The sequence below is a fragment of the Alexandromys fortis genome, unplaced genomic scaffold, assembly GCF_014885135.2.
Source record: "Alexandromys fortis isolate MF-2015 unplaced genomic scaffold, M_Fortis_MF-2015_v1.1 scaffold_8_9099976_23576923, whole genome shotgun sequence".
NCBI lineage: Eukaryota > Metazoa > Chordata > Mammalia > Rodentia > Cricetidae > Alexandromys > Alexandromys fortis.
This window is the reverse complement of record NW_026067899.1, coordinates 2567512-2583666: the sequence shown is the minus strand read 5'-3', so window position 1 is coordinate 2583666 and position 16155 is coordinate 2567512. Positions and strand designations below refer to the sequence as shown.

The 16155-nt window shown below is 38.6% G+C and overlaps 1 protein-coding gene across 3 annotated transcripts in view; it reads right to left on the bottom strand.

Annotated features, from left to right (window-relative positions):
- The window catches only part of Tlk1 (tousled like kinase 1), a 106670-nt gene that overhangs the window by 63357 nt on the left and 27158 nt on the right, over window positions 1-16155 (bottom strand). For all 3 annotated transcript variants that reach the window (XM_050122046.1, XM_050122041.1, XM_050122055.1), the window contains one exon: window positions 13816-13934. In XM_050122046.1, the coding sequence (XP_049978003.1) occupies window positions 13816-13934 (119 nt within the window). The remainder of the gene's footprint in view (window positions 1-13815; window positions 13935-16155) is intronic.

Below are 16155 nucleotides of genomic sequence, written 5' to 3'. Positions count from 1 at the left end.
TAGCCAAAGGGAGAAATTCCAAGTTCAGTGAGAGACCGGGGGAGGGGGGGGTGTCTCAAAAATGTGGGGGACTGGAGAGACGACTCAGCTGATAAAGCACTGGGTGCTCATCCAGAAGACCAGGTTTAATTCCTGGCACCCATACAGCAGCTCACAACCATCAGTAACTCCAATTCTGGAGGATGTGACTCATTCTTCTGGTCTTTGCAGGGACCAGGCATGCAAGTGATGAGCAGACATACTTGCAGGCAAAACACCCAAACACATAATATTAAAAATAAGTTTCTAAAAAAGATTTATTTATTTTTATGTGCATTGGTGTTTTGTCTGCATGTATGTCTGTGTGAGGATGTCAGGTGCCCAGAACTAGAGTTACAGATAGTTGTGAGCTGCCATGTGGGTGCTGGGAATCAAACCCAGGTCATCTGCAAAAGCAGCCAGTGCTCTTAACCCCTGAGCAATCTCTCCAGCCAATAAATATGTTTTCCCTCTGAGACAGGGTTTCTCTGTAGTTTTGGAGCCTATCTTGGAACTAGCTTTTGTAGACCAGACTGGCCTCAAACGATGAGCCTCCTGAGTGCTGGGATTAAAGGCATACACCACCATCACCCGGCAAAATAAATAAAAATAAAAATTTTATAAAGTGTGTAGTGATGGAAGAAGACACCAGCATTGATCTCTGGCCTCCAAAAACATATGCACCCCAACACAGGTGTTAACACATACAAATTTCTGAAGGCAAAGCCTAGAAATTTCAGAAAGAAAGGAAAATGCCTCAGTTTTGAAGTGAATCCAAAACCAACAGCAGAGGGAACTCTGTGGAAAAGTCATGCTGATTCTCAGAAAGCAAACAAGATGGGTCAATCTTATGAAGTTACTACAAGAAAAACAAAAGTGTAAAAGGAGCCCAAATTTACAAAAGTGCCAGAAATACCCACAAAATAGGTGAAAACTATAACTTACTATTTCAAAATGAGACATGGCATTACAGAGAGTTTATAATAAGAAACACCACTACAATCAGATTTTAAACATGAAAGGTGGCAGAACTCAGGAAAGCTTCAGAAATAGTGTCAGTAAGGAACAAGCAATAAACACAACAGAGAAGGCTTAAAGGTTACAAGAACATTTTGTAATCACTAGGAATACAATAAAAGACTTTTATTTATTAGATTTGTGGGGGGGGGGGGACTGTGTGGAGGTCAAGGACAACTTGCAAGAGTCAATTCTCTCTGCCCTTCCTGTGCATTCCAGGAAATGAACTCAGGCTGTTGGGTGTGGCAAGGAGCACCTTTACCCACTGAAGCATCTCATGGGCTAAATACAAAGAATTCGAGAGAAGGCAATTAGGGAAGCTACAAAGAATTAATAGAGAGAAGAAATTAAAGACTGCTAAAAGGAGAAAATAATAAAAATTATAATTTAAGGAATATTTCCTGCAAATATTTTAATATATGACTGAGAAATAACACATGCCTATGAATATCAACTCAGAGGAATAAAGTGAAGTTTTCCAAAGGTCTATGCGAGAAACAAACATTTAAGGTAAGCAACTGTGGGCATAACATTTTAAATCAGTAAAAGGGATTTTTAAAACAGTGACTGCTATCTGAATACAATCAGGAACCACTGCTCAGACAACCACAATGAAGAGCTGAACCTCTGAGCACTGAAAGGAAGCAACAGAGTATTGATTGCTTAATGACAAGGACCAAATAAACAATTTGGGGATATTCTAATTATACCATTTGCATTGTCCTTCAAGAGCCACAAATCTCAGTATACTAGACAGAGATTCAAATAAAAATAATATAATTCTGAATTTGAATTGGACACAAGAACTACACCAGAGCAACTACAAATTGGATCAAAATCTTCAGTTTCACTGGTTAGGAAAAATGGTTTCTAGATAGCACAGCAGCCATGAAGAATGAAGAAATATGTAGAAAATAAAGAACCACAAAGAAAAATTCTGTGCTCTAGCTGACCTGATCTGTGTTAAGATCAACTCTAAGCAATTCAGAGAAGTCTGCAAACCCTGAGAAGCAATGTGGTGATTGGGCACCCTGTGGCAACACAGTTATGCTGTCCTGATAAGTTAAGTAGCTGCTGTAAAAACGATTTCCAAAAAAGCCAACACCCTCTAGAACACACCACCCAGTCATTTTGTCAGAGATAATGGAATCAATAAGTAAAATACCTCAAAGTAGCTACAGACATGCTCAAATGACACCTTACATAAGCTTGTAAGAAATGAACAAGCCGGAATTTTCATCAGAAGAATAAAACTAGAGAAGAGACAGACTGGACTCCAGAACTCGAAAGTTCCAATCTTCATAAGCACCTCACTCACTGCATAGGCAAAACAGCAGAGTACAGGGGCAGAGCTATCCAAACTAGGTAACAGGCAGGCATTAAAGTAGTGTCCTCTGGGCACCAGAAAGCAATCCAACTTACATGCAATTAGTCACAAGAGAGACAAAGGAGAAAGAACAAGAGAGAGAGAGAGAGAGAGAGAGAGAGAGAGAATGGAAATTCCCAAACTTGGTGAAGACATAAACTTACAGGCTCACAAATTCTCCCACAAGATAACACCTAGGTACATCAAAGTAAAATATCTCAAGAGCTAGAGAGGTGACTCAGTCAGTAAAGGAGCTGGTCACTGAGCCTGACAGCCTGACCTTGATCCTCGGACCCGCACCTTCCCCCCCAACACACACACAAAATTAAAATTTTTCAAAAATAAGCCAGCTGATGATGGCCTTGAATCCCAGCACGTAAGAGGTGGAGGTGAACTCAGTGAGTTCAAGTTCAGCCTGGTCTACAGAGCAAGTTCCAGAACAGTCAGAGCTGTTAACAGAAAAACCCAGTCTTGAAAAACAAACAAAAACAAAACAAAAAAGAAGAATTTTTTTCAAAAACAGAATCAGTAACAGTTCATCCAGGCAAGGACAGAAGATGAAGATGAAGAAAGAAGAAAGAAGATAGAAGAAGAAATAAGAAAGGAGGAGGAGGGAGGGAGGGAGGGAAGGAAGGAAGGAAGGAAGGAAGGAAGGAAGGAAGGAAGGAAGGAAGGAAGGAAGGAAAAGAAAAAAAAGAAAAACTACTCTGGAAACTTAAAATGAAAATGGAAGTGGAAATCACCACCATCACCCCACCACCATAAAAACAAAAACAAAGACAAAGACCTGGAAGGGGTTGGACAGATGGCAGCGGCTCAGAGCGCTGATTGTTCTTCCAGAGGACCCAATTCCAGTCCCAGCACCCACATGGTGAATTACAACCATCTCTAATTCCAGTTCAGAGAAATTGACACATGCACATGATATGCTTACAGACAGGCAAGATATCCATACACATAAAGTATTTTTTAAGAAGCTAAAGAAACCTTCTTCAGAAGAAGCCAAACAATCACAAGAAAAACTAGACTATACTAATTTCTGGTTCAAATAATGGTAGGGGAAGGTAGGAGGAGGAAAGGAAAGATGGTGGTGGTGGAGACAAAGAAAGGAGGGAAGGAAGGAGAGTGTTGGTGGTGGAGGAGGAGGAAGAGGAGGAGAAAAAGGAAGAAGGGAAGGAAGGAGGGTGGTGGTGGTGTGAGGAGAAAGGAAGGGGGGAAGAAAGAAGGATGATGGTGGTGGTGGAGAGAAATGAAGAAGGAAGGAGGATGGTGGTGGAGAGGAAGGAAGGAGGGAAGGATGATGACTGTGACAATGATGATGAACCAAACTTTCCTATAACTGAAAAGTGTGAATTTTTTAAATTGGAAAGAAGGGCTGAAGAGAGATGGCTCAGTGGCACCCACTGCTCTTGTAGAGGGGCTGAGTTTAGTTCCCAGCACACAGTAAGCTCACAACCTCCTCTAACACCAGCTTCGGGAGATCTGGTGCCCTCTTTTGGCCTCTTTAAGTACCTATATTAATGTGAACATACCTACACAAATAGATATAATAAATAAATAAAGACACCTTTAAATTGGAAGGATGCTTTTGCTGAACCAAGCAAGCTCAAGGTATCTGTAATGAAGATTAAATGCTGGAGTTAAAAACAAGATCCTAAAATGCTTCAGAAGAGAAGCAATTCATTCACAAGGATCAGAAATCAGAATGGTTTAAGATGCACGCCTTTAATCCCAGCACTTTGGAGGCAGAGGCAGGCGGATCTCTGGGAGTTCGAGGCCAGCCTGGTCTGCAAGAGCTAGTTCCAGGACAGGCACCAAAGCCACAGAGAAACCCTGCCTCAAAAAAACAAAAAAACAAAAACAAAAACAAAAAAATGATGAACACAGAAAACTAAAAGGCAATGGAACGATGCTTTAAATTGAGAAAATGATTTCCAATCTAGAATCCTATTCCTAGATAGATAAACAAAAAATTATGGGAAGAAAATGTGAAAGGTCTCAAAGCATTCACCACATTCCTTTCCAAAGGAAGTGACTCGAGAATGTGCCCCACCAAAACAAAGATATAACCCAAAAGACAGAAGGGATACAGGGAAAATACAAATCAGATGGAAATAAATCCTCAGGGTTAGAAGAGTAATTCTAGGATAATACATATCCCAGAAGAACAGAGCACACCGTCTCGGTTAGAAAACATGAACGAAGTACTTCAAGGAGAGGTTTAAAGAACAAGGGAAAAGAGGGGAATAATTAGTTTTAAAATGATGTCTACACCTCTCTATAGAAGTACATGATGATTACACTAATTCAATGAATAACTGCTGACTGTGGAGAAAACAAAAGGTTTACAAAGGAAATGTAATAATGGAGTCATTAAGTTCAGCTAGGAATAAATTTACAGCAAAAAATGTAAGCACTGAAATACTAAAGAACTAATTTAGTATCAAAATTAAATAAGGCAGAGTCACATACTTCTGTTAAGGCAGAAGATGGGATGATTTAACAGTTAGCTCCTTGACTTCTACAAAACAGTCATTTCGTAAGGGATCTGTTGTTGAACTCTATTTGCTTTGTTACTTTCCTTCTACTTTTGTGTTGGCATCACCAGGTCTTAATTTATCACATTTCTGGGCATCTAATAGTACAACTCCCCCAGCTGTCCTTAAATACTATCTCAAAAAGTTCCTTAGCCCCACCTAGCCTTAAATTTACAAGTATGTTCTCATACCTTGGCATCTTGACCTTTATATTTTGATACAAATTTTGAAAATTTATTAATTTTTAACCTTCCCCCAAACATTGCGATTTTTAATTGATAGTGCACTGATCTACAAACTTAAACTTATCAAGAGCTGACAGCGTTAGAACACTAACTCTTTCCACTCTTAGTACTGCAGTTCCCATTCATTCAGATATTTTTTTATTTCTCTGCACTTTACAGCCCTCAGAGAAACTGTCAAGCATCTATGTCAGATTTGTTTTGAAGTATATTATCATTTTTATGTTCTTGTACATAATATGTTTTCAAAAACTTACTTTCCATTTTTGGCATGTAAAATATTACTAATTTTGGAATGATTATATCCAGTGACTTAACCAAGTGTATCCTCATAATCTAAGAATAATCTTTATTCCCATATCAGAGGTGGTAACATAGTAAGCTGTGCAAGCAAATATAATGAAACATTCCCTACAGACGGGGAGCACTACTATTGAGCTCTGCTATTTATTTTAAAGGCCCCATCACTACTATATGGATTATGATGGTATAATTATAGTTACAATCTTGCCTTGACCTCTTATCTTAAGCTTGGATTACATATATAAATCACATCATCTTGTTCTAGGTATTCCTATTTAAGGTCAATTATTTCAATGTTAACAGTCTTAGTACAGATTCCTTAGATAGTAAAACCAGCAATTTATCAATAAATACCATTTATTCTTAACTTTACCTGCTGGGTCAGAATTAAGATGTACTTTCCCATAGTGCCCTGTGTCATGAAGTGATTTACTTAATACTTGTTCTTTGATGTTAAAACTTAGACTGAACCTAGATCTTAAAAATATTTTATCAAATAACCATAAAACCTGCTATTAAATAGAAGTAATCTGCAAATTCTATATACAAAATAAACAAAATAGTATGCTAACTTAAGTAAATTATTGTTTTACAATTAATCTTATAAAAACATTTTTTGTTCAACTATGTTCATAGAAGCATTGTTTGTCATAGCCAGAACCTGGAAACAACCTAAATGTCCCTCAATTGAAGAATGGATAAAGAATATGTGATGATACATTTACACAATGGAGTACTATACAGTGGAAAAAAATGACATCTTGAAATTTGTGGGCAAATGGTTGGATCTAGAAAACATCATATTAAGTGAGGTAACCCAGACCCAGAAAGACAAATATCATATGTACTCAATCAGAAGTCCTTTCAGACATAAAGCAAAGAAAAACCAGCCTAGAATCCCACAGAATCTGGACAACAATGAGGACCCTAAGAGAGACATACATGGATCTAATCTACATGGGAAGTAGGAAAAAACAAGATCTCCTGAGTAAACTGGGACCATGGGGACCATGGGAGAGTTTAGAAGGGGAGGGGAGAGGAAGGGAGGGGAGTGAAGAAAAATATATAGCTCAATAAAGACAATGAAAAAATTTAAAAAAAGAAAGTATATTTTTGTTAAGCTGTTATAAAAAAATTATTTTTCCTAATCCCAATGTAACTCACTTCTGTAAGAGACCATTTAATCACTTACTTATTTAATTTTTACTTAATGCAAACACATTTACAGGCAAAACGCAGTATTTCAATACATGAGAGTCAAATCAGGGTAACTGTCACTTCCAATTCTGATCACCTGCTGCAGCTCCCTTCTCACGGTTCCATACAAAGTAAGAAACAGATGGCACAAATCAGTCACTCTCACGGCACTGTAAGCTATCAGAACCTGTTCAACTCGCTCTTCCCAGTTTCCCATTATCTACTCTTCCCTCTCCCCTTCCTTACTCTTGGTAATTCTATTTTAAGATCAATTCTTAATTCCACACAGCACAGAAGACATGCAATACTTGTTCCTCTGTAGCTGGCTTATTTCACCTATCAATGTCCACTAGAGTCTTTCCAGTTTTGGCACAAATGGCAAAAGTTTATCCTTTAAAATGTCTATTTATTGAGCAGGGCAGTGGTGGCGTAAGCCTTTAATCCTAGAACTCGGGAGGCAGAGGCAGGCAGATCTTTGTGCTTTTGAGGCCAGCCTGGTCTACAAGAGCTAGTTCCAGACAGGCTCCAAAGCAACAGAGAAACCCTGTCTCGAAAAACAACCAAGTCTATTTTTACTTTTGTATATATGTTTGTGCCAGCTTGTTTGTTGTAAGCGCACAAAAGTATCCAGAAAAAAAGCATCAGATTCTCTATAACTAGAAATACAGGCAGTTGTGACACCATGTGAGTGTGGGAACCCAACCCAGGTCCTCTGGAAAAGTAGCCAATACTCTTAACCACTGAGCCATTAACAGTTCTGATAAAACTTAATTTTTTTGAGATTTTATTTATTCTCATTTTATGTGGATGATTGTTTCTGAACGTATATCTGTGTACTGTGCGTGTCGTTCCCATGGAGGCCAGAAGATGGTGTCAGATCTTCTAGAACTAGAGTTACACATGGTTATGAACTGCCATGCAGATGCTTGGAATTGAACCTGGGTCCTCTAGAAGAGAAGCTAAGGTTCTTAAACACTGAGCCATCTTTCTTGCCCTGAAATTTCATTTTTATCACTGAAAAATATCCCCCCTCTCTTCCTCTGTGTGTGTGAGAGATTTTCTTTATCAATGCATATCTTAATTCCTACAGCACTGATTAGTGTTATAATAAGCATCAGCATTCAGATATCTCTTTGATATACTAATTTCATTTCCTTTGAGTATATTCTAGAAGCAAGACAGCTAGTCCACCCTGTACACTTATGGTATCTTCTATCTCCGATGGTTCTCCACAATGCCACCCTAAGTTGCATTCCCACAGGCAGTGACTCAGAATTTCTTTCTGGTGAGGGTAAGATGAAGAAACCCCATCACAGTTCTGATTCGCACTTCCGTGACAGCTAAAGCTTTCACTGGTAATCTTATCAAGACTTTAAAGAACAATACTTAAACTAGCATATACATTTTTTTTAAAAACTGAGACTACTAAATTTAAAAAATTAACTTCCTCATCTAAATGACTTCACATTTTAAGTCTTCATGTAATAGGTGTAAAGAGAGATAAGCTTCCAAAATTGTCCTCTGGCCTCGCCACACACATGCACAGCACACATTCACACTTAAGATTTAAAAAGTAGATATTTATTAAGTCCCTATGTATGTAGTAAGCATAAATTAGGCCATAGAAATATTAAGGATCATCACCCTAGCCGGATCATCAAACTATAATCAACCACCTATTTGAACAAAGTTTCACTGGAATATAATCAGTCACAAACACTGGGTGGCATTTGGGTCTATGGCTCCTTGAGTGCCATAATGACAGAGCTAAAAAAAGCATTTGTGGCAGAACTCATATGACTACATATATTCACGACTTAACCCTGTACAGAAAGTTATCAAAATGCTTCTACAAAGGCCGTATGAAAATTCAAGGTGTGTGTGTTGGGGGTGGTGGTGGTGAAAGAATTGAATGCAATGCTGTACTTCACCAATAGATGCCCCCATCAACTATGCTTATCTAATATAAAAAGTCCTTGCTTCCTGGGTCTCTAAAGCAGAGCAATTAAAATTTAAACAATGTAAACTGGCCAGGCGGTGGTGACTCAGGCCTTTAATCCCAGCAGGGGGGTGGGGCAGAGGCAGGGGGATCTCTGTGAGTTCGAGACCAGCCTGGTCTACAGAGCTAGTTCCAGGACAGGCTCCAAAGCCACAGAGAAACCCTGTCTTGACCCCCCCCCCCCCCAAAAAAAAAAAACTTCAAAACTAAGTCTTACACAATTAACACTTCCTGCCTCAGGTACTCAACCTCCATTCTGATTTTAGGTTAGTCAAGTATCAAAGGTTCCTTTGTTTCATGCTGTCTTATATTTCTGGTGGGACTATAAATTAACCTGCCTACATACTATAGACGTTCTAAAGAAGTTCCTGACCCATGCCTATGGTTAAAAATAAGAGAGAAAACACAAAAGCAACATGAAACTCAGCAACTCTTTCCCCTAGAGCAGCGGTTCTCATTCTTCCTAATGCTGCAAACCTTTAAACAGTTCCTCATGTTGTGATGACCCCAACCATAAAATAATATTCGTTGCTACTGTTGTAAATCGTAAATATTTGAGACAGGAGCAACCCACAGTTGAGAAGGACTGCTCTAGAGCTTGGGATCTCAGAGTGGCATAAGCAGAGGCAAGAGGTAAAAGGTGTTACTCATGGGCTGGGGTCCCTGACAAACACCACAATCAGAAGGGAAACAGTTCCTGCGGTTAAGATGGCCTTCTGCTATCTCCTCAGCCCCTGAATCAGCCTATTAATTTCTTCCCATCCTTGAGATAGCTAAAAATCTGGTTTCTTTTTCTGTAAGTAAAAATCAATATTGGTATAAAATCTGGACTGGACAAAAGAAGAAAATGAAATCATCAATTCAGACAAGATGACTTGTTCAACTTAGCATTTTTAACCAGGTATTTTGACTAGCACTAGCTCTAAACAAGACTGTCAAGTGGACTAGGCTTTGGTTCCAATCCAATTTCAATCAGCATTGTCATTATTCTGTTCTTAGCTCTGCTAGCTGCCAAATATCCATCTATTATTGTGCTCCTAGCTCTGTTAGTTTTCCATTAATTCTAAACAATAAATTCAGGCACTTAGATTTCCGTCTGAACCTATGAATATAAGAAAAAAAAACCAGTATATGTTCCCATTTCCTTATACATCTTCAGTTAATTGACAGGCTACTTCAAAATATCCATCAATTTCTGAGCAGTGGTAATGCACATCTTTAGTCCCAGCACTCAAGAGGCAGAGGCAGGCTGATCTCTGTGAGTTCAAGGCCAGCCTGCTATACAAGGCTAGTTCCAAGACAGACAGAGCCACACAGAAAAAGTTGTCCTCAATGCCCCCCACACACACACACAAAAGAAGAAAAGATATCCATTAGGCTAATAGATTCAGTTAAAACGTCTCATATTTTAAAAGAATGTTTTGAAATATAGGTTTAATTTACAAAACATTCTAACAAGCCTATTAACTCCTATGAACTAGGTTCAATGATAACTGTGTAAACCAATACCTACATACATGTTAATAGCTACACCTATTCTGCTCTGGCTATTATTAAATGGCTATTAAAAGACAGCTGAGACAAAGATGGGCAGTGGGGTGCACACCTTAAAATTCCAGCACTTGGGAGAAAGAGGCAGGCGGATCTCTGTGAGTTTGAGACCAGCCTGGTCTACAGAGCTAGTTCCAGGACAGGCTCAAAGCTACAGAGAAACCCTGTCTCAAAAAACAACAAAAACAAAACAATACAAAAGATTTCTGAGACAGGTATATATAATTCTGCCTGCAAACCAAGAACATTAAATAAAACCTGACACATAATGAGAACTTTAAAATATATGCTGATATGCTAGGCAGACAGCTTAAATGTAGAGAACTTGCCTAACACACACAAGACTCTGGCTTCCACACGCAAACACATATGCAAATATAGAAAACTTGCCTACCATGTACAAGACCCTGGTTTACCTACATACAAACACATATGAAACAGATGGCTTTTGTTTTTATTCTCACCTGATATCATCAGCTTAGAAGTAAAGAATATTATTAGTAAATCAAACAGTGGCTGTATTTTTGTTTCCAGAAACCTTGCTAGCTCTGGCTACCAGTAATACAAAAGCAAGTTTAGAAGGCTTCCCTAATACTTTTTAGAATAAATGCAAGTCTCTAAACAAATCTTCAGTTGGGCATACAGCTCAGTGGCACAGTACTTGTCTAGCATGTATAAGGCCCTAGCTTTATTTATTATGTATACAACATTCTGCCTCCATGTATGTCCGCACACCAGAGGGTGCCAGATCTCATTACAGATGGTTGTGAGCCACCATGTGGTTGCTGGGAATTGAACTCAGGACCTCTGGAAGAGCAGCCAGTGTTCTTAACCACTGAGCCATCTCTCCAGTCCAAGGCCCTAGCTTTAATATTTAGTACAAGTAAATAAAAACACAAAACAAAACTGCCAGGCAGTGGTGGCTCACGCCTTTAATCAACCAGCACTCAGGAGGCAGAGGCAGGAGGATCTCTGTGAGTTCGAGGCCAGCCTGGTCTACAAGAGCTAGTTCCAGCACAGGCTCCAAAGTTACAGAGAAATCCTGTCTCGGACCACCCACAACCCACATTAGAATCAGGCATACCATTTTAATTTCTATTTTTTAAGTTAAAAAATTACTTCTATTGTTTTCTATGCGGGTATGTTCTGCCTGCATGTATGTCTGTGCATCACTTGCATGCCTGCCCATAGAAGACAGAAGAGGACTTGAGAGTCCCTAGGATCGGAGTTATAGACTGTTATGAGCTGCAACATGGGTGCTGGGAATCAAACCCAGGTCCCCTGGAGAGCAGGCACTACTTAACCACTGAGCCATCTCTGGCCCTGCTTCGAACTCTTTAAATTATTTCATCCCACAAATTTAGATATGCAAGTGTTTTGGTCCTTGACATATTAGCAGTCTAGTAGAAAATAAATAATCAGATGTGATCCAATCAAGTATTTTCGGGGACCTCTAGGCTTCAGGAAGGAAACAGAAGGCCCACCTCAGTTCCACTTGGGTAATCAGACAGAAACAGTCTCAAGATTCTGCTTCATCTCAAATAGTGGTGAGTCTGATGGCAGAGGGGTCAAGGACATGAGAAACAAGGTCAGCTGCACAGTCAAAAGAAAAGATAGGAAAAAAATTGCTTGTTGGAAGAAATCAGTTTGTTAGACTACAGAAAAGTACAAATGTGAAAAAAATGGAGAGGAGAAGAATAGAATTGGGCTAAAAGGCAGGAATCAAACAATAATACTAAATAAACTCGAAAACTATGTGAAACCATTTAAAAATTTCTAAGAAAGACAGTTGTGTCTTCCAGAAAAATTCACCAAACTAGGAAAATGACATTTTAAGTGCATACACAATCCAAACTCTCTTTCTTTCCCTTTGGGGACAATTCTACAGTAAAATAAAATAGCATCTGTGATGATGTGCTATTCAGCACTTTCTCTTTTGGTCAAGTCTATGGTGAAGGATGTCAATCCCAGGGTCTCTTCTGACAAGTGACGTGAGTTGCTCTTCTGCCTATCCTGTACATAGAAACACTGAGTAACTGCTTTTGGCAAAACTAGCAGAGCTAATAAGTAAGTTCAATCAGGTTTCAGGACACAATATTCACACACAAAATTCAAATGTACTTTTTATTTGACAACAATGAACAACTGAAAATAAAAAGTGAAGAGGAAAATTCCACTAAAAGATAAAAAAAATGAAACTCAATACCTTTATAATACTTTGAAAAAGAAGGAAAAACTAGAGAAACCCTGTCTTGAAAAACCAAAAAAACAAACAAACAAACACAAGAAACAAAGGAGACATGAATAGGGTTCAAACTCACTCACATTACCCCTTATACAGATAACATGTTCCCTACTCAAGAAGTTCTAAAGATTCCAGAAAACTCTGATTTGATAGACTTTGAACAAAATATTAGGATATGTGTTCAACATACAAAACCAGTTGCTTTTCTATATATCAAAAACAAATACTGAGAAGGAAATCAAGAATACAGTGCCATTCATGATGGTATAGCATGGTACAAAATTTGAAAATTGTGTGTTTCTGTATGTGTGCATATAGTAGACATACAGATACAGTTCTCTAACAAAGGTGAAAGAAATCTACAATGAAAACCTTAAAGACAAATTGGAGAAACTACAAGATAAATCTCTAGAACTAGCCTAATACTGTGAAAATGCTATAGTACCAAACACAATCTACAGATTAAACACTAGCCTCCATCAAAAACTAAACACATTCTTCACAAAAACAGAAAAAGAAAAGAAAATCCTACAACTCACATAGAAATATTAATGACACCAAGTAGCCAAAGACACCCTAAGCAAAAAGAACAAGGCTAGAGGTATCACATTACCGGATTTCAAATTATATTACAAACCTGTAACAGACACAGCATGCTAATGAGACTAACCCACAGAGATGAACCAAAGAGAGGACACAGAAACCCACATGTAATTTTCAACAAAGGGGCTAAAAATGTATGTTGGAGAGAAAGACAATCTATTCAGATTTGGTGAGGAAAACTATATATCCACATGCAGGAGGAAATTAGATTCCTTTCTCTCGCTCTGTGCAAAATTAATGCAAAACAGAATGAAAAATTCATTTAAACCTCACACTTAGAAACTACTATGGGAAAAGCGGGGCAACACTTCCATATAGACAGGTATAGACAAGACCTTTTGTTCAAGAAATTAATAGAATTGCCAAACACCATTGCATTAATATAGAAATATTCTGCACATCAAATAAAATCAGATTTCTAAATATTAACTTCTCCTACACATTATAAAAATCATAAAAAGTAACAGTCTGACTTATATATTTAAGGCTTCTGCACAAAATATTTTTTGTAGTTTCAGTGTTTTATATTTGTGTGTGTGTGTGTGTGTGTGTGTGTGTGGTATATACACACACTATGGTGGCCAATGGACAATTTGTAAGCCTTGGTTCTCTCTTCCAACATGAGAGTCCTGGGGTTTAAACTCTGGTCAGCAAGTTGTCTCAACAGCCCCAACAAGAAGATTCTAGACCACTTAATACAAAGAAAGGACAGTAAATGAGATTAAAATTTTACTCACTTTCGCTCCAACACTGCAACTCCCAGTGCTCCCAGTGCTCCCAGTCGCAACTCCAGTAAATCTCGCTTCCAATAACTCTTGCCTTCTTGGATCCAGACTGTGAAGCTCATCCATTGCACCTATTAAAAAACAACACATGCACATGTGTGTATGCATACATATATACATTACATATAGTGAAAGTGCAATAAAATTTACAAATGAATGCTATAAACAGAAAAAAAAACTTCAAAACTACTCTGATTTAAAGGTACACCCCATTTAACAAAGCATCTTACAGCCGATATATACTTTTGACTATAGCTCACAGTACACCCAATTCAGCAAGCAGGCACACAAACATAAAGATTTCACAAAAACACTTGGCCTACTATAAGGATGTAAACAAGGTAGGTGTTGTGGCATATACCTACAATCCAACGCTAAGGAAGGTAAGGCAGAAAGATCATGAGTTCAAGGTCAGCCTAGGCTACACAGAGCTCTAGGCGGTGGCATGGATTATATAACTCATCTTAAAAACATGAAAAAAGAAAGAGTCCTATACATTGTCAATTCGGTTCTAATACATTAAGGGGTGAGAAGAATACAACATTAGTTGTGAGTCGTAAGTGTCATAAGTCAAAAGAAAAATTCCTCTGGATACTGAAGTTCAAATCTCAGCACCTTGAAATAAGGCGGAAATTTACATTAGATATATTTTACAATTAAAACATTCAACTTTGTAAGAACTAATGGACTGGACTTCATCAAAATTTTAAAGGTTTGTTAATGTAAGACATTTTCATTTCAGATGAAAGGAGAAGCAACACGAGGAGTCATGTTTCCAAAGCAGCTGAGTGATCCATGCCTCTCCTTTGGCCTGACAACTGGTTGATACTGCACCAGCACTTAGAAAGACAAAGACAGCCTGGGCAGTGGTAGTGCACACCTTTAATTCCAGCACTCGGGAGGCAGAGGCAGGGTACCTCTGAATTTACGAGGTCAGCCTGGTCTACACAGCGAGAAAGATAAAGACAACAGGCCCTACTTGTCCAGAACCAGCCAGCAATAACAAGGTATTTTATTTCCCATTGTTCTTGCAAATGTATAGTTTCTTCTAGGACTGAACCCTTCCATAGGTGTTCCTTGAAGTATGCACCTGGAGAGGAGGCATTTAAGACAAAAATGTTTACCCAATGCTGTCACTTCAACCGTTTCTAACACTTCCAAAGGCTTTTAAAAGAAGGACTATATGAGAGTGCCCTGGCACAGGTCCTGGCACCGAAGGGTCTTTAGAGAATGCACTGGCAGGGCCTGAAAATCTACCTAGAACACTGGGGAGTTATTAGCTAACACGTAACCACATCAGCTAAGATGCTTTCAATCAATACAGATTCTTGGGGCCTTTTGTAGCCCAGCGCTGTGAGCACTCTGTATTTGAGTCAAACAAAGTTTTGTCAACTTTTTATTTAAAGAGACCCTAAGTATTTTGATCTCTGTAGGCCAACAGGCAAAATCATGTACACATTTACCTAACAAGAGAAAAAGGCCTCCACAAACGTCATGAACAAAACTCAAGTCATAGCCATTGTGAACAGTATCCCACAATACAAGTCTGCTAGCAAGAACAGATTTGGGGGAAAAGAGAATACCTCATTACTAGGGTTTCCTATTCCCAAAATTTCTTGCAAATACTCACCCATAAATGCTAATCTGAAATGAGTCTCTGTATTTACCTTCAAAAAACACTTTTAGTCATTTTAATATAAAAATCACTTTGTTGTAACAAACTCAAAAATAAAAGTATGATCCAGCTAAATTCCTATAGCCAAACATTCACTCAGTCCCTAACTATACGAGCAATGAACTTCTATAGTTGGGATGGCTGTTTTGAAGCCCAGAAGTTTCACTCAGGGTTTTACATTTTCACTATCAATTACATTCTTAGATCTTACTTATTTTTATATGTGCATGTACCTAAGTGTATGTATGTGTACCACATGGATACAGGTACCCGTAGAGGCCAGAAAAGGGTCTTGTATCTCCAGAAACTGGAGTTACAGATGGATGTGAGTTGTCATGGGGGTGCTGGGAACTGAACCCAGGTCCTGGACAAGAGCAGCCAGTGCTCCTGATCCTGATGTTACTTTCATTGGCATGGGTACAGCCAGGGAATATTGATCCCAAACCCAGCATGTGATTTTTGTTGAAGACATTCCTTACTTGGAAGACCAGTGTACAACTGTATTGGGAGACTCTTGGCATTTGCCCTGCAGTGTCACTACATCACAGAACCAATTTAAGGTCAGCAGAAGCTGCTTCTGTACAAGTAAGAAGGAGATTCTGTAACGTGGGAGTTTC